Raw genomic sequence first — 20,418 nt, 5'->3', positions numbered from 1 at the left:
TACATTGGAAGTACAACAGATGAAATTGAGTCTGGATCCAAAAAAAAATCTTGTATTTGTATACTGAGAAAAGCACTTTCATAAGTTATTTTATTTGATCTTCACAACCCATGAAATAGGAAGGGAAGAAATTGTGATCCTTATTTTTACACATTAAGAAAAAAGGCAGAGTTTGTGACTTGCCTTGCCCCAAGCTAGTAGTAGGACCCCAGTTCTTCCTTGCCTAGGATATTAAATCAATGACACAAGCTAATGATATTTAATTTGACTTGTGTAAATCTTTAAAAAAAAAAACTAAAGTCACAGCTGTCGAATATTACTACTCTTTTCAAATATGTCACTACTCGAATGTTGGAGGGGATGTGGGAAAACTGGGACATTGATGCATTACTGGTAGAACTGTGAATGGATCCAACCATTCTGGAGAGCAATATGGAACTATGCTCAAAAAGTTATCAAACTGTGCATACCCTTTGATCCAGCAGTGTTAACTACTGGGCTTATCCCAAAGAGATCTTAAAGGAGGGAAGGGGACCCACGTGTGCAAAAATGTTTGTGACAGCTCTTTTTGTAGTGGCCAGAAACTGGAAACTGAATGGATGTCCATCAATTGGAGAATGTCTGAGTAAGTTGTGATATATGAATGTTATAGAATATTGTTCTGTAAGAAATGACCAGGAGGATGATTTCAGAAAGGCCTGGAGAGACTTACATGAACTGATGCTGAGTGAAATCAGCAGGACCAGGAGATAATTGTACACAGCAACAAGAAGAGTATACAATGATCAATTCTGATGGACGTGGCTCTTCTCAACATTGAGATGATTCAATTTAGTGCCACTTGTTCTGTGATGAAGAGAGTCATCTACATCCAGAGAGAGGATCGTGGGAGCTGAGCATTCTCATTCTTTCTGTTGTTGTTTGCTAGCATTTTTGTTTACCTTCTCAGGTTTTTTGTTTTTTTTTCTTCCTAGATCCAATTTTTCTTGTGCAGCAAGATAACTGTATGGATATATATATATATATATATATATGTATATATATATATATATATATCCATACATATATACATATATTGGATTTAACATGTATTTTAACATGTATTAGAATACTGGCACTCTGGGGGAAGGGGTGGAGGAGGAGGGGAAAATTTGGAACAGAAGGTTTTGCAAGGGTCAGTGTTGAAAAATTATCCACGCATATGTTTTGTAAATAAAAAGCTATTTTTAAAAATTAGAATCTTTTCTATTGAGTCATGTCTTTGCCTTATGTGACCAAAGTTTTTAAGCTTCAGCTTTGGTATTTGACTTTCTAGTGAATAATTTGGGTTAATTTTTTTTTTAATATTTATTGAATGATTTGATCTCCTTGCTGTACCAGGGACTCCAAGAAGTCTTTTCCAGCACCACATGCTTGTGAAAGCATCAATTTTGTGTTCCTCAGATCTCCTTTTAGTCCAACTCTCCCAGCCATATGTTACTACCAGAAAAATCATAGACCTTCGTTGGCAAGGTAAGTTTTAATGTGCAGTTCAGATTTGCCACAGCTTTATTTCCAAGGAGCATCTTTTAATTTCATGACTGCACTCACCATCCACTCCAAACCCAAGAATATAAAATCTGACACTGTTTCCATTTCTTCTCCCTTTATTTGCCACAAAGTGATGGGACCAGTTGCCAAGATCCTCTTTTCTTTGATGTTACTCTTCAGGCAGCTTTTATATTCTCCTCTTTTCCTTTCTCATGAGGCTTCTTTAATTCTTCATTTTCTGACATCAGAGTAATGTCATCTGCATATGAGATTTGTTGATATTTCTCCCAGCAGCCTTAATTTCAGCTTTTGATTCATTCAGCATAGCATTTCACAGATGTATTCTGCCTATAAGTTAAAAACAAAAATAAGGTGACAATATACAGTCTTGTACTCCTTTTCCCAATCTTATGCAACTCGTACTTGGTTTTAACTGTTATCTCCAGGTTCCTCAGGAGGCAAATAAGATGATCTGGTACCATCTCTTTGAGGACTTAATACATTTCAAATATATTTATTATAAAATGATCATTTGATCAGACTTATGGTATTTGACCTAAAAAAGTAATAAGTTCAAAGGAAATACTTATTTTTCTGCTTCACTGAATCCAGTTTATAAGGCACAAATATGGTGATAATTTAATTTCCTTTTCCCTTAAATTATCCTATCACCTTTCCAAAATTCTTCCTTTGAAATTTACCAATTTCTATTGGAGCCAACACTATCTTTCTAATTACTCATGTTCAGAATCCTCAGTCATCCCTGGCTCTTTTCCTTCAGCTCCTATAGTAGATGATATATTTTGTTATTTGTCTCCATCTCCTCTCTGCCCCTTTCTATTCCTTCTACTACTCTGCTAGTTCAGTTCATCTTTCAGCTGGATCATTTCAAATGACTAGTTTACTTTCTAGTTTCTCTTCTCTACATACCACCCTTTTACTTAGTTGTCAAAATATACACTCTAAGTACACTGTTACTCTCCTGCTCAAGAATCTTCAGTGACTATTGCTCACAAAAGAATTTCAACATATATATGTATGTATACACACATACATGTGCATATATTCATGCATATATATCTCAGTCAAATTAGCTGTTCATTGGATTTGCATTCCATCTCTCATGCTATGTGAATTTTTATTTTGTACATTTTGAGGGAGACACTAGTGGGCATATTCAGGTGGAAATATACAATTTGAGATGCAGATCTGAAGGTTGGGAAAGGGTCAAAGCTGAACATCAAATCTGGAAATTATTTAGAAATGAAATGGGAATGAATGAGATTAGCAAGGAATAATGTAAGCCTTTGGGAGCAATAGATCAAATTTTTAGTTTTTTCTCCCTAGTCCCTTGTACTTAGTTGGCAATTAACGTTTGTCAAATTGAATTGAAGGGAAATTGTAGTAGAGAGAAAAGCCCAAGGCCAGAACCTTTAGGGAAGAACCATATTACAGATTTAAGAATAAGGAGCTAAGGAGAGGATACCAAGAAAAAAATGGTGAAGCAATTTGGAGGAGAAGCAGAAATAGTGTCTTGGAAACAATGAGAGTGTATCTAAAAGGAAGGAGTCATTAGTGTAATTATAAGGTACAAAGGACTAAGAAAAGGCCTTAGAATATGCTAATAAGATCATTATTATTTATGATATGTATCTACCTAATAGTTATTGCTGATACTTCAAAACCTAAACATATAAGCTTAGCTCATAAGATACTAACCAAATAGTTTTAGAAAACTGTACACATTTAATAATTTGATTAAATTTATAATTTCAATTAAATTACTTAATGAAAACTTTTAGGTAAATAATATCCAGTTTGAAATCCAGAATGCTCTTGCATAATTTATCTAATTTTGAAAACTAGAATCTCAGAGACTCATTTAACTACTCTTCTTTTGGGAGTTAGTTATTTGTATTTGCAGATCAGATTATAATAACACAAAATGAAAATTTAAAGCTGGAAGAGATCTTGAAAATCAACTACTTCAAACTGCCTCATTTCACCAATGAGGAAACCTTGTGGGAGAGATCAAATGACATGCCAAAGACTATATAGTCACTATCTGAGGAAAGATTTGAACTTGGGTATTTCTGACTGACTCTAGCACTGCCTATTACACCACCTACGTACTTTCTTTAGATATGTGCATAAATGTTACAGAGCTTTCATGAGAATGGAAATGAAACTTTTGCTCCACTGGCCCTCACAGAGCAGTTTGCTTACATCTCAGGTAGTTTTCCTGTAGCATAGGTATTGTTGTAAGGTACATAAAAATAGGAACTTTCCCCCCCCCCCCCCCCTTTTAGCATCTAACACAGTACCTTGCAAAAAGCAGGCACTCAAAATGTGCTGAATTCCAGGGAGAAAATAACTTATGTTTCCCAACCCCAAAAGTTGTAATACATTGCCCTACAAATTAAGCGTTTCTGTAACAGCATTATTTAGTAACAAAATGCTAGGGATACACATTGATATTTCCAAATTTTATTTCATCTCTGTAAATATCCTAGCTTCTGTGTTAATTGGGAGAGCTGCCCAATTGACATGTTTCTGTTTTTACTGGAGTGGGTCAATTAAGAGTTTGTGTTGAACTATTACCTCCAACAGATACTTTAGTTCTACAAGTAGATGAATGCATGTAGAACTCTGTAAAAAGTTGGGGAAGAAGGGAGGAGGTAGTTAACTGATTTGATTCTATTTTTTTCTTTTAATTCAGAAATGTAAAGAAAACTGACCAAAAAATTGGGTGAGGGAGATTGCAGTTAATTCTGTGTGTGCACGCATATACAACATACGTATGCGTACATGTCAGATCAGTATGAATTTGGTTTAAAGGTAGAGGCCTTAATATATTAAATATGATATAAAGTTTATTATGTGTTGTTTCTATTGTTTGACTTAAGAATATCAGTTTTTCTTCACATAGAATAACAATTATTTACACCACCTGAAATGCTAAATTTGACCTTTTTGCCAGTTGGTAATCCCTCGGATAACTTAGCCTTATTTTAGAATGGATTTTGCTCATATCAATGTATAGTGAAAGAATGTGGAAATATTAAGATGTTTATGTATAAACAGAAGAATATATTAGAAACCAAAATGTGAGAACTTTGTTACCAAAAATGTTTAAACTTTGAAGCTAACTGAAAACACCTAAATGGATCACAGGTGGCCCAGATTAGGATCCATCATTATTGAAATATGAGAAATTCAGAATTTGGATATCATAAAATACAATTCAGATCTAGAATCTGCTCTGCTGTTTGGGTCCACTTTCTCATTTTTTTGCTTTTATAAAAGGAAAATTTTCATTATGAAAAAGCACTTCAGCTATGTGAAGATTTGCAACCACAGTAAAGTCCTGCTAATTTGATATAAAACACTTATTTTAGATTAGATCACTTAAAGTTAAAATATTCTTGTCCATATACAATATTAAGGATAAAAGTTCTAACTTGCATTATAATAGATTAAAACTTTCCATTTTCCTTACTATTCTTCATGTTTTAATACATATACACTTCACTCACTGTTTGAACTTGCAGAATTCAAATTTCCAGGGCAAATGGACTCTTTGCTTTAATTCAAATTACCAGATAATTGTAGAGGGAGGGAGGAAGGGAGGGGGAGAGAGAAAGAGGGAGGGAGGGAGGGAGGGGGAGAGAGAAAGAGGGAGGGAAGAAGGGAGGGAGGGAGGAAGGGAGGGAGGGAGGAAGGGAGGGAGGGAGGGAGGGAGGAAGGAAGGAAGGAAGGAAGGAAGGAAGGAAGGAAGGAAGGAAGGAAGGAAGGAAGGAAGGAAGGAAGGAAGGAAGGAAGGAAGGAAGGAAGGAAGGAAAAGAAAGAAAGAAATTTGGCAATTTATGTGAAGAAACTTCACCTTTGGTTGTTTTGTGCTACACCCCCTAAAATATTAAATGCCCTGCATAGCCAATCATTAATGTACCAAACAAATCTCAATATGGGCCAATCCTGTGGAAAACAAGCCTAATCAACTATTCATCTATATTTTGTGGATAAAAGGAATCTACCAGATTTTCTGCTTTGAACTTCTTGTTTCTGGGCCCTGTATTAAAAGTAGCATTATGGGTTTAAGCTCATGATTTGATCTATGTGGAAGCAACTCCCAGTGTGAAAACTACTCATATCAATGCAGATCAGCAACTGTCATTAATATAACTAAATGTTATAGTTACAGGTTACACACACCAACTGTCATTAATATAACTAAATGTTATAGTTACAGGTTACACACACATACACATCAATTCACAAAAAAGAAAATTTGTCAAATTGGTTATTAGGCATCACATAAATTTTAAATTAAAAACAAACAAGCAAACAAACAAACAAAAAACACAACATCCTGGTGGTTTGCCTGAAATCTCTAAGCAACTGTGTAAACTTAGTTTAAAAAAAAAAATGGATTTTTCTTTCCCACTTATAAAACTGCTGCTTATTTTCTGAGTTATTTCCAATTCAACAAGCTGCCTACAGTCAGAATTCCAAAAACATATAAAAGATATGAAGACAATAGTATTTTGATTTGTTTTTATGCTTACATTGGTTTCATTGTTCATCTCTACTTATTGCAACTGTAGCATAGCCATTCTCAAAACAAGACTGGATGGCAGTAAACCTCTTCAGATAGCATGTAGTACTTTTCTTACCTTAAAAATGTATTGTCATCTTTCCTTGTGAGCCAGGATACATGCATGGCACAGTGCAGAGTGTTTTAGATTTGGAATCAGATCCAAGTATTCTGCCACTTCATACCTTTGTGGCTTTGAGCAAGTGACTTAACAATTTCCTCATCATTTTATAAGTGGGAGCAGCAGATTAGATGTCCTTAAAGTCCTTTCTAACTAAATATGTGGTTACTGTACTTTGTTCTCTTAAGTAAAAATTTTCTTTTCATGAATAATTTTGATTGCTAAAACTTCTATATTTTTCTAATAGGGAGAAACCAAACTAACTGAAAAATTCAAAGTTTAATCTCACAGAAGCTATGATGAAAAGTTTCATTAAGAGTCCTAAATAAATAACAATCATAACATCTAAATTCTTTAAAATATATATATATATATATATAGAAGCCAATCTGAACTCATTTTTTTCCTATAAATTTGACACTATGTTGACACTATGAAATATTCATATAGATACTAGATTTCTTGTTGTCCTTTCTTCTAATTTTACAATTATAATTTTATTAAATTTGAGGACCACAAAATGGCTTATTTTCTTCAATATAATTTCCATGACTTTGATCTATTACCATCCAGGACTTTGGGAATGCTAACAAAATAGAACATGTTGGGCACATATAGTGTTAGCAAGGAAATATTTCTGACTGCGTCAGAATTGATACAGGATTCAGATCTGGAAGAGATCTTAAAGGTCATATAGCTGGAACTCTATTTTCCCCATGAGAAAATTGAGGCTCAGAGAAGTTAAGTAAGGCTTTCGAAGTTACACAGAGAGATAAGTACAGGTGGCATTAAAAGTTCAGCTATCCTGACTCTAACTCTTTATAGCACCACAGAGAAATTTTTTATTGGAATAGAAATTTTCATTTGTTCCATAAATGTTTACAGTGCCTACTACTTTGTGTAAGGCTCTGTGATGGGTGATGAGCGTGAAAATATATAAAATACAAAACACAGTTCATGACCTTGTAAAGCTTACAATCTTATGGTTATAAATTGAGGGGATATTAAAAGTACTGATAGCTCATAATGTAATTCCGCTGAGCTTTTACTAATAAATAAAAATCAATTATACATTCATATAATGAGTCAATGCAATGGCATATTTTCCAAGAAAGTTTGCTTCTGATATAGTTAATACTATCCTGAAGAAATTAATATAAAACATCACTTCTAAACAATAAAACTCTCAATATGAAAGAATATATATTAGAAGTATCCAAAACAGCAAATGTATTTTAGATCAAAATCATTTCAAACAAACAAAAAAAATCCATTTAATAAATAGATTTCAATGAAGGTACTTTACTCAAAAAAAAAAAAAAAAATCCACCCACTAACACACCATAAAAATTCCTTTTGCTACTAATATTAATTTAAGAAAATGCTGATCATAAAAATGGGCTCTGGAAGTAGTTTATCATAGTGTCATATATATAAAGAATACTTTTTAAAACTATTAAACAATGATCCAAGCAATTCAAGGAGGAAGGATTTGACCTAAAGGGAAAAAAAAAACAACTTTTTTTTGAAAAAATGATTGCACATAAATGATTTAAGTGTAACATGACTCTATACATAGGGGACAGAACTCACACTATCTTTTATTTATCATATATTCACATTGCACACCTTTTAAAAATGGCTGCAGAAATACTTTTATGGTTTTAGAAAGGCACAAACTTGAAGAAACAAATGAAGCCAAGTTCATTTTCTATCGAATAAATACATCCAAATCATCCATGGGTGGGGTGCATATGTGAAAAAAATGATTGAATTTCATGCCTCTTATTACTAAGTAATTCCTTTCTAAATATGTGGTATAACCAAAGTAATGAAACTGAGGTTGATGAAAACCATTCCACATATTCTCTATCACACAACTGTGAAAATAAGTTTCATTACTTTATAGTTAAGCCATATAAAATTCCAAATAGGAAAAAATGGAATGCCTTATCAACTAAAACTCCCAATCTAGTTACTGGCATTTAATGAATCATGTGCAGAGTTCATTGACATCTAGGATAGCAACTTCAGAAAAGCTTTCACAAATTCAAAGCTAACTGGCTTTAACATGGTCATTTTCATTTTTCCGTTAGTGGGAGCAGCTCTCAAAATTCATTAATTTTTAAACATTTACACACAGCTCAAGCCCCATTTTCCCAAAAGTTCCTTCTTGGTCCCATTTTCCCTCCAAAGACAATGCCTATCCTATCAGAAATCGGTAAAAAGAAACATGTATCAAAAATAACTATAAAGCTTTGTAGTCCTAAACATTTTCTTTTTTTTTTCCCCATATTTCTTTTTCAAGACTCTTTCTTGATGTTTATCTCTAAATTAAAAAAAAAAAAATGATGTGCTAGTGAAATTTCTAGGAAATTTGAAAAAATAATGATGTGCTAATGAAACCTCTTCTAGGAAATTTGGGGGAAAAAAATAAGATTTTAATAAACTTTTTTTTGGAGCTATAGGAGTTCTTTCTTTCTTTCTTTTTTGGCCAGGCAATCAGGGTTGACTTGCTCATGGTCACACATCTAATAAGTATCAAGTGTCTGAGACCAGATTTGAACTCTGATCTTCCTGCCTCCAAGGTTGCTGCTCTAACCACTGCACTGATGAGCTACCTCACCACAGGCTTTTAATGACTATAAAGTTTAAATTCTTGCCTTTCAGATTCACTAAATTATTAGCAAAATAAATTAATTTATGGGTTTTATGTTACCACACATAACATGCTGGGCAGATTCACTATTATGTTATATAAATCAGAATTTAGTAGACTAGAACAATGTGTTATGGATAATGGGATGCTGATAGGGATGATGATCATTTAGCAACTTATCTATTAGTAACTAGATCCTCAAATTTTACATGTAGAAAGAGGTAGAAGTAAGGCAAAAGTTTCAATTCTCTGTCAAATTTCAGAAAATGGCTTAATTTTGAAAAGCTACAGTAAATTAAATAGAGAAGTGCTAACAAACCCTCAAATTTAATCCTATTCCTTTCTCAAAAATAGAAACTTAAAATTTGAGAAATTATGAGTAAAAGTAGAGATTGAACCATCCCTCAGGGAATACACTGATCACAGACTATTGTTTAAATATAGAAAATATTGTGAAGGTTAAAAATGTCTTAAGTTATCACATTTTGACAAAACTGTTAATATTAAATAATACTTTAACATAATATATCATGTGTGTGTCGACAGAAAATTTACCAGCCTAAACTAAACAATATTAATTTTAATGTGGTGAAAAATAATAAATTTTATGGAAGAACATGAACACTGATGAGCCAGAATACTTTTTTTTTTTTTTTTTTTGCTTAATATATTCTGACTTAAATAAGACAATTCCTCACAAGAAGAGATCTAGTTTGTTTGGAAGGTTTGTGCATTTAACATTTTCCATCATTAAGAAAATGTGAAATGACCCTGAGATAAGACTATAAAATTGTCCAGTCTTTTGATTCAGGTGCTACCAACAATGCATGCAAAAGTAATTTCTATTTAGCCTTTAGCCTATCATACCTAAATGGTTACAGCTAATCTGACTAACTTTGGATTCTATGCTCTCTTAATGGTCACAGCAAAGGCAACTCAAGGCACTGGCCTGCATGCTTTGCATATTTGTACTATAAAAAATTCATTATATAGGAAGGATCTTTTCTATTTACAATAGGTGTGGGGACTTTCTCATGGTCTTAACTCAGTCTTTAATATTATTCAGAGCAAGAGGTTTTTTTATACCCAGTTTCCTCTCCCCCCACCCCCCCATAACATAGCTAAGGAAGTTTGTTGTACATGCTCTAGTTTCCTCCTAGAAAATAAGGCATTTTTGTTCTTGGATGATTATTTCAGGGCAATCTTTCCCCTCCCCCAATATATGTGAACTTGCAACCTTTTTTCAAATTGTATGGTCACATTAGTAGATCTTATACACTTACAGAGAAATTTGGTTACAAATGTTATTCACTAAGCACACACTTTTTAGTTTAAAATAATAGTTTCCAACCCTTTGCATATACTGGCAATTGCTTAAGAAAACAGTGCAACTATAAAGTAGCAAGAAACTTTCACGCACAAAAAATAGTATATAAAAAGTGGCAAGTTAGTCATTTTTGATAGTAAAAGACTGTCATGTTCCATCTTTGGTTCCTAATTATGATTTGACAAGTTTGAAGCCTTGTCCTGTGTCCAGCACAGCAGGAAGAAACCACCTCATTTTTAACCTTTTCAGGCACCTAAAACAAGCTTTGCAGATCCAGAAAAGGTTTAGGCCACAAAGCCAGTTTGCCAAATGCACTAGAGGGTATGTAACACGAGGAAAATATAACATCCAGTGCTTGGCAACATCACTTCCTGTTGGCAAATGCAAAGTGTAGTCGCTCCATCTTTTGGATACACCATATACTGCTTTCACAGCCCGTCCCTTTTCGGTCCAGATGATATTACTGTTAGCATTACAGTTGTATTCTACCCAGTCTCTTGTAAAGTCACCAAGCTGTGCAGGGTCAGCTTCTTCAAGGTCCACCATCTTGGTCATTTCGGCTCCCTGCACTGCAATATATTGATCATTAATTGTTCTCACTTCTTTAATCCACGGGATTGAGTTCTCACTATCTAGTACAATAATAAGTCGGGAACAGAAAGAACCATTCTTTTCTCTCCACCATTCCAAAAGTGTGTCAAGTCGTAATGTATCTCCACCTACAAAAAAAGTGAAAAATCAACAGTAAGATGTCTGAAAATATCTGGATTAAGGAAACTGAGATGGAGATTTTAGGAATGGTCTGTGATAGGACTAATATTTGCCAACATTTCTCTGATGCAACTTCTTTCCCCTCTACCCACACTGGGTACACCCAGGCACCTTTTTTCACAGGAATTGGATATAGTTTTTGAATTTCTACAAAAGATGACAAATCCACAAAAGGAATTTGATTTGGCTCCAGTTCCCCCATCATAAAGCCATATAAAGTCCCAGCTGTAGTAGCTGAGGAGCCTCTGACTTAGTGGTTTTCTGAAGACCATTAAAGTCACAATATTCCTCACCATATTTCCCATGCTAATGACCATAAGTATTTTCATATGGAAGATGATGAGGCATCTAGAAAAAGCTAAATGCTACTATGTGTTATGTTAAAGTGAAGGAAAACAGTTCAATGATTTGCAGGTTCATTCTAGAATATAAATAAAGAGGGATGGTGTTAAAAGCTGCTTCCAACAAGATCACAGTTGGAATTAAAGCCAAGTACCTTTGCAATTATTATCATAGTGCTAGTCATTTTATTTACATTTCAGATTAATAAAATCCAAATTCTTGGAATTAAATATACAATCTAAAACTTAAAAACTTCCTTTATAGGAGACATTTAAAAAAACAGATTTGACTAGTTAAAAAACAAAACAAAAGTTATCCTATTTGCTTTAAAAGAAGATTTAATGAGATAGTCAAGAAATTTGTTTTATAAATTTGAATATGACTTATTTTAAAAGGATGTTTATTTATGAGAAAATTATTATGAAAAATGATTTTCTTATTAATAACCAATTTCATATACAGGACTGAAATATCTTAATTTTTGCTTTTTTTTCCCATTCAAATCCCAGTCTCACAAGAACATTCCTCACCTTGTCCCACAACCCAGATCAGCTTATCTAGGTCCAATTTTAACCATAACTGCACCACTGTTTAAATAGGAATGGGTGGAGATTCACTTTTTTTGGAAGAGGCAGAATGATCTGAGAGTGATGACATGATCAAATATATGTTTCCCAGTGACTTATTAAAAAAAACCCACCTCTCACTCAGAGAGAACTATTACCCTCAGGGATATCCCTCTTCCAAAGCTATTTAAATATTCCATGACCTTCATGAAGGATCTTTGGTTATGAGAGACCACTCATTTATTTATTTATTTGTTTGTTTATTCATTCATTCATTTATTTATTATTCACTACTCTAATGAGCTAATTATTAATTACCCAGAAACTCTCTCAGGCTTTTCATTTATACAGTTTAATAAGGAAGATCAATCATACAAACTTAACTAATAAATTATTTTCATCTGTCCTGAGTTTTGGTAGATAAGGACTAAAAGACTTAATTTTATTAGAGATACTATGAATGGTTTCTATTTTTAAAATATTTCTAGTCCAGAAGAATAGAAGATAACTACACAAATGTTCCAAGGACATCTAAAATAGGGGTATCAAATCCATGGGTAGCCTACAACACTGCTGAGGGAAGAACCAGATTAGCAATTTAAATCATCCCTAGTAAAAAGATTTCATATGACCAAGAACAGGCATGCTCAGTGTTTGGACAATAAGAGGAACCTACGGGTCTATATTGACAGAAATATTTTCAACATTTAAAAAGTCTAACAGTGGATTACCTGCCAGAGCCCATTCTCCAGTACCATGAGTGTGACCACTGTAATATAAAACGTAAGTGTCATGTCTGGGTCCATCTGTAGTCCGAAGTTCAAGGAAAGCTTTGAGCTTGGAATGCAGAGTATCCAAAGAAAATCCACTTGTAGAATAGTCACAGCCATATGTTTCAATCATGTGATATGCAAAAAAACGTTGAATAGCATTAAGCATGCCAGTAGACCTCAAGTTCAACTCCTGAACATGATCTGGAGGAAGAAGTGTTGGCTGACCATCAGGACTATAGAAAATACAAATAAACAGAAGAATAAATTAAATTGGAAGGATGCTAAAGATTATATAAGCCAGATGTTCTTAACCATTTTTATGTCATGGACTCCCTTCAGCAGGATGGTAAGGTCTAAAGTTCCCCTCTAAGAATAATATTTTTAAACGCACAAAATAAAATACATAGGAAACCAATTATATTGAAATACAGTTATTAAAAAAAAATGCTAAGCCCAAGTTCATGGATTCCACACTAAGAACCCTAGATCTAAGCCAACCCCTTTATACAAGTGTTAATTCTTAAAAAAAAAAGAAAATAAATTTTTAAAAAAATCACCTTATTGCTCTCCTAAAATTAAGTTTTCAGAGTAGAAAAGAGAATTGCAAGTAACTAAGAGTATTCAGTAATTTAAAAATACCAATGTGAAAGATACTAGTGAAATAAAGAAGAAATAATGGCAGCCACTGCTTTATGCTGGGAAAATCAGAATATGAGTTCCAAAACTTCTCTGGAACAACAATCTCTAGAGACACTTCTGTAATTGTAGGAAAAAAAATTGTTAATAATATTTTTTTAGAAAAAAAGATTATTTTGCTACATATTTTAAGATAAAATTCATTAGAAAATTGGGGGTCAATAAAGAAAAAGGATATCTAAATGTCAAGTTAAAATCTCTAAATAAAAATTAATGAACACTTCAATTATGTACTTAATAATCCTTTATAAAGACCTATTTTAAATGTGAAAATTAACTTCAAACTTAAATTTAAAGAGAGGGATATATTTGAAAATGAAGGTGATACAAAAGATGATTACATTTTTTTATTTCAAAGTCAATGTAGAAGCTGAAAGCCATATTTCCAAATAGAATAGCAAGTTCAAGAAAATATTACTGTGAAAAGCATAACAATGAATATTAATAATAACTATGAGCAATAAATGAACCAAAAGTAAAGGCATTTTATCCTAATAGAAACATAATATGAAAGGCACCCTTAAAGGTGAAATAAGCTATAATTTATTTAATTAAGAACACTTAAAACTCAATTTAGGAGATCACTCCTCATGATTAAATCAAAAAGACTTAAGATCTCAAAAAATAATGATGAATTTACTGGAATCTAGACCTCAAACTTATAAACTGACAAAAAAAAAAAAAATGGCAAATTACCTCTGCATATATCTTGTAAATAAAAAGCTATAAATAAATAAATAAATAAATAAATAAAATTAAAAAAAAAAAAAAAAAAAAAAAAGCCATGTCTATCAGAATTGATCATTGTATAATTTTGTTAGTGTGTACTATGTTCTCTTGGTTCTACTCACTTCACTTAGCATCAGTTCATGTAAATCTCTCCAGGCCTCTGCTCATGTTTTCTTTTAGAACAATAATATTCCATAACATTCAAATATCACAATTTATTCAGCCATTCTCCAAATGATGGGCATCCACTCAGTTTCCAGTTTTTTGACACTACTAAGAGGGCTGCCACAAACATTTTTGCACATGTGGGTCCCTCTCCCTCCTTTAAGATCTCTTTGGAATATAATCTCAGTACAAACGCTGCTGGATCAAAGGGTGAGCACAGTTTGGTAGCCCTTTGGGAATAGTTCCAAATTGCTCTCCAGAATGGTTGGATCAATTCACAACTCCACCAACAATATAGTAATATCCCAGTTTTCCCATATCTCCTCCAATATACATCATTATCTTTTCTGTCATCTTAGTCGATCTGAGAAACTAAGCATCACTTTAAAATGGTAGGAAAAACAATATATATTTGAAGCCTAATATCCTAGATTCAAATACTACTTGGGATCACTTACTATCTGAATGAACTCAGATAAGTAATTTTGACTTTCTGGGCCTCAGAGTTTCCTCATTTGTAAAACAAGGGGCCTGGATTAGATGATTCCTGAGGTCCCTTTGGTCAGGATATGGCTCAGTGATAGAATGAATGCTGGGCCTGGAGTCAGAAAGTTCTGATCTCACATACTTATTTTTCCATTTGTATTACCAGCACTTAGAAGAATTCTTTCAGTAGGAGCCTTCCCAGCCAACACATGGTATCCTTCCAGCCATGTAAGGGTTTCTGCCCGCCAGCAGCCACCTTTGGCCGTGGCATCTTTCTAACTGAGCTCTACTTCCAAATTCCTACAATAAACCTTTTATTTATCAATCTATGTAAATTCATTTTACAGGGGACACTGCGCCTCATGGGATTATCTATGTGCTGAGAAATGGGGTTCCCCCTTTCCTTTCCCTCATTAGTTGGTGGCCCACATGGGGACCCTGAAAATTGTTACCCCAAAAACTAACCTTAACCTTTTCAGGTCTCTCAGAACCAATTTTTGTCCCTAGCAGTTTTGGCCATGTGTCCCCTCGCCTCCCCTCCATCTTGGCTCTTTGCACTGATCCCCCTCTGGCAGCAAAGGGGACCCCCTAGGCCCCTGAAGAGTGTTATATAGAAAACCCCAATGTCTGCCTCCCCCATACCCTTCAGACTCTTATTTATAGTAAAAGCTCCTTGTTTTTCAAAAAAAAAAAAAAAAAAAAAAAAAGAAGAATTCTTTCAATTGAAACTATTTCTAGCCGTATGAAAGGATGCTCCAAGTCTTTATTAGTCAGAGAAATGCAAATTAAGACAACTCTTGGATACAACTACTGTCAGATTGGCTAGAATGACAGGGAGAGATAATGCAGAATGTTGGAGGGGATGTGGGAAAATGGGACACTGATACATTGTTGGTGGAATTGTGAATACATCCAGCCATTCTGGAGAGTGATTTGGAACTATGCTCAAAAAGTTATCAAACTGTGCATATCCTTTGATCCAGCAGTGCTACTACTGGGCTTATATTCCAAGGAAATACTAAAGAAGGGAAAGGGACCTGTGTGTGTAAAACTGTGGCAGCCCTCTTTGTAGTGGCCAGAAACTGGAAATTGAGTGGATGCCCCTCAATTGGAGAATGGCTGAGTAAGTTGTGATATATGAATATTATGAAATATTGTTGTTCTGTAAGAAATGACCAACAGGATGATTTCAGAAAGGCCCGGAGAGACCTATATGAACTAATGCAAAGTGAAATGAGCAGGACCAGGAGATCATTGTATACCTCAACAACAATATTATATGAGGATCAATTCTGATGGATGAGGCCCTCTTCAATAATGAGATGAACCAAATCAGTTCTAATAGAGCAGTAATGAACTGAACCAGCTACACCCAGCGAAAGAACTCTGGGAGATGACTATGAACCACTACATAGTATTCCCAATCCCTCTATTTTTGTCCGCCTGCATTTTTGATTTCCTTCACATTAATTGTACACTATTTCAAAGTCCGATTCTTTTTGTACAGCAAAATAACTATGGACATGTATACATATATTATATTTAACATCATATACTTTAACATATTTAACATGTTTTGGTCAACCTGCCATCTGCGGGAGGGGATAGGGGGAAGGAGGGGAAAAATTGGAACAAAAGGTTTTGCAACTGTCAATGCTGAAAAATTACCCATGCATACATATATCTTATAAATAAAAAACTATAATAATAAAAAAGGGGAAAAAAGAATTCTTTTGATTTTGTACTCTGCATATAAATGCTTTATTCATATTTTTTATACCTATCACATTTTTTCTATTCGACTATAAACTCTTTGAACAATGTACTTAATAAACAGTGGCAATGAAAAAAATCACTAGATGTAAAATCAAGGAACCTCAGTTGTCTTATCTGTAAAATGAGGTGTTTGAATTAGAGGATCTCAAAAATCCCTTTGAACTCTAAAACTAAGACCCTCATATTCCATGAAATGAAAATGCCTATAAATACATCCCATGGCTATTAGGACACACCACCAACATCACAGATAACTGATTAATATTAAAGCCCTTTAAATAAGAAATTCCTTTGTAATGAATTCTCAGAGAAATTATTAAATTTTTCCACAATTGGGGCCCAAAGTATTCAAATAAATCAAAGGTTCTTAACCTGGGGTCCATGAATGTTAGACATTTTTGATAATTGTATTTCAACATAACTGTATTTGCTTTATGTATTTAAAAACATAATTTTAAGAAGTCCATCTGCTTCATTAACAAAGAAGTCCATGACCAAAAAAAAGGGTTACAAACTTCTGAAATAAACAATTTAAAATGTTTTGAATACGCCATGCTTACTTAGAGCAAGACTTTTTTTGTAATGCTTTTATCCTAAAAATAAAAATGCAATGCTCATATTCTTAATATAATGCTTATAGTTGTAAAAAATATTAACCAAAATTGATTTAAACTTAATATGTGGTTACAAATATTCTAGTAATAGTACTGAATCACCTTACCTGCAGAAGTTGGTTGGAATCACAACGGCATATCCAACACATGTTCCTCCTAAACAGTTACCCAGTTCATGGAAGAGCCCATGAGCCATGGATTCCAATGGTAAAACAATAAGAAACATGCTCAAGAAGATTCCATTTGTTGGCTAGATAAAACAAACAAAAAGATCATTTATCAAATGTTTTTCATATTTCAATGAAACAAACTATCTCACACCTCTAAACAAAAACCACCAAAGCCTTTCAGACCTTTTCAACCTAAAATCTTCATTTAAATTCTAACTCTAATAGCTGTGTGACCTAGTATAAGTCGATTACTAGACAGAATAAGTTAGCACTGGGCTTCAGTTTTGTTATTTGTAAGAGAAGAATTGGGCCTGAAATTTATAATATAATATCTTTGCAAAGATATAAGTCCTTTGCTGATAAATGCAGTGTGAGGAAAAATTATCTATGACTGGCAGATTTTCCAAACTGCTTAGAAACAGCCATTTCATCTGTAAAATGAGAAGGGTGGATTGGAGAGCGTGAGATCTTTTCTAACTATCAGTTTACTTAATAATCTTTTAATTTCTTGGATAGTGCACATACCTTGATAATTATAGACTTGATAGAAACACTTATACTTAGGCTCTCTAAAAAGATATTACTCTTATGAAAATTAAGAATTTTTGTGAAATTTCTAAATAATTCCTATCATTACAGGAAAATTTTAGCTGCTGTAGCATGGAAAATGTATACTGCATTCTTCAATGCATTTTCAGATAGAATAATTCACACATTAAGGCATATATATCCAAGAGGAGGAGGGATGACATAACTGTAACTTTAGAAAATCACTTTATAGTAATCCTGAATATCAGAATAATCTTAGATATGGAAAACTAGGGAAAGAATCCAGGATAGCAGTCTTTTTTATTTCAAAATTTACTCATGATTTTTTTTTTTTACTAGTTCAAGGGAAACAGAAAGTATTTCCTTTTGAAGTATTATAGAGTTTGAATATTCTTTTCACTAAGAAGGATATTGAAATTCACTTTGACATTAACTTCCTTGTTCCCCCTTTTCCCTTATTTCTTTTGAAACAATCATCATCTTTTTCTACCCTTGAGACATTATCTTAAAAATTATGCTTGACTTTTTCCTCACAAATCTGATCACTAAATGTAATCAAGTGTTAAATCTTTGTCTATTCTACCTCTTGTCAATCTGGGAAAACTTAGACCAACTAGAACATCAGTAAATAAAGTAGGCATTTATTCAGGGTCAAAGAATTGCAATTTGGAACAACACACTCTCTTATTCAGACAGGGATACCCAGTAAAAAAGAGTTCTTATAAGGGAATAGTCATGGGAAACAGCAAAAGGATAAAAATAGGCTAAATGCACAGAACAATAGAGCTATAGGAGAGACTGACTGTTAAAGAGTTGTAGAACAAGTCGGAAATAGCTTCTATTTAGTTTTGTCAGGTATTCCAGAACAGATGGTGGGACACATATTGGGTTTTCTCTAGGGCAGTTAGAAAGCTTTGGTTAGAGCAAGACAGAGGCTCCTGGATTTCCTCAAAGTCTGACACTGGAACAGTTCTTACACTGAAATCCTTTTCTCCACTTGGCTCTACCACTACTCTAGTTCAGATCTTCAAAATCTTTAATCTGACCACTAAAATAGCCTCTCCCCATTCTAATCCATTCCCTCCACCTGCCAACTTGATTTCCCTAAATTTCTGATTATGTAACTACACATACAGAAATTTTAGGGGGTTCCTTATTGCCTCTTAGGATAAAAACAATATTTTCAGCATAGACTTTCCAGGGTCCCACTTAACTTTCTAGTTTCCATCACACACTCTACCTTTCAGTCAAATCGGATTATTAGCTCTTTTCTCTACCCAGTATTCCATAGCCTATTCCATGTCTTTGAACAGATTGTGAGCCATTTTCAGTAATGTACTTTTCACATTTCCTTCTTAGAATTCCTATATTCCATCAAAGCACAGATTGGGAGCTACCTCTCATAAGATTCTTCTTCTTCTTACTTATGCCCTTTCCCTTTACATTTTGTGAATGTTTTTTTTTTTTTTTTAAATTATTTTGTATTACTTGCCATGAACTAATAGTAGCTTTTGTGTAGATACAACACTGCATCCCTAGCAAAATGTGAGTTCCTTAAAGGCAGGGGCTGTTTTGTTTTTATCTTTGTAGTCCCAGTCTTAATCAATATTTATTTGTTGAAATGAATAGAAAAATGAAGTCTTTATAACAGAAGAAACTACTCATAAAGGAAATCTTGAGCATCCATTATTAGCAGTGACCAGTAGTACTCTACATATTTGAAATTGAAATCCTCACAACTATTACTGTTTCTTAAATTTTTTTTTCTAAAGTAAATTGTCAAAAGTTAGTTATCACTTCCATTCTACAGATTTACTACACAATTTGTATAACTTCTACTTACATTCTTTTCTTCTTGTTCTTCTAAAAAAGGAGCTACACACACACACACACACACACACACACACACACACACACACACACACACACACACACACACACACACCACATACCCTATTTCTTAGGGAATGGCTAAACAAACTGTGGTACACTGTGGCATATTACCGCACCTTAAACAAACAAACAAGCCAAAAAAACAAACAAACAACCAAATATGAAGAATTTAAAGAAGCATGGGAAGACTAGAAGGAACTGATGCAGAGAAAAGTAAGCAGAATGAAGAAAACAATATACACCACTATAAACAATATAAAGAAATAAAAAGAAAGAACCAAAAAAATAAATTGAAGGCTATGGAAGCCTAACTAACAATCTTGGCTCCAGATAAAATACAACTCTCCTCTCTTTTAAGAAGTCAGAGAAAAGAGGTATGATATATTATGACATGTACTTGGTTAGCTTGCTGAACTACCTTTGTTTCTTCTTTTTATTTTTTGTTACAAAGAATGGCTCACTAGCTATGGTGGGGATGGGATACATTTGGAAATGAATGTGAGGTAAAAACAAGATATCAATGAAAAAAACAAGCTACAGTATGAATAGTTTCTAGCTGTTTCATAATTTATGCTGCTTTTCTAAAGATTCTTTGGAAATTATCTAACTTAAGAATTTTTTTTTTCCTTTCCCTGAGGTTGGGGTTAAGTGACTTGC

At 33.6% G+C, this 20,418-nt stretch overlaps 1 protein-coding gene across 3 annotated transcripts in view; it reads right to left on the bottom strand.

Annotated features, from left to right (window-relative positions):
• Positions 1 to 7,274: 7,274 nt before the first annotated feature.
• The window catches only part of TMEM168 (transmembrane protein 168), a 44,182-nt gene continuing 31,038 nt past the window's right edge, over positions 7,275 to 20,418 (bottom strand). For all 3 annotated transcript variants that reach the window (XM_074268273.1, XM_074268272.1, XM_074268271.1), the window contains exons 3-5: positions 17,257 to 17,399; positions 12,642 to 12,916; positions 7,275 to 10,950 (exon numbers count right to left, since the gene is read on the bottom strand). In XM_074268273.1, the coding sequence (XP_074124374.1) occupies positions 10,403 to 10,950; positions 12,642 to 12,916; positions 17,257 to 17,399 (966 nt within the window). In that variant the 3' untranslated portion in view covers positions 7,275 to 10,402. The remainder of the gene's footprint in view (positions 10,951 to 12,641; positions 12,917 to 17,256; positions 17,400 to 20,418) is intronic.

The sequence above is a fragment of the Sminthopsis crassicaudata genome, chromosome 5 (genome assembly GCF_048593235.1).
Source record: "Sminthopsis crassicaudata isolate SCR6 chromosome 5, ASM4859323v1, whole genome shotgun sequence".
In the NCBI taxonomy this organism is placed as follows: Eukaryota; Metazoa; Chordata; class Mammalia; order Dasyuromorphia; family Dasyuridae; genus Sminthopsis; species Sminthopsis crassicaudata.
Note: the sequence above shows the minus strand (reverse complement) of the source record. Positions and strands in the feature narration are given on the sequence as shown.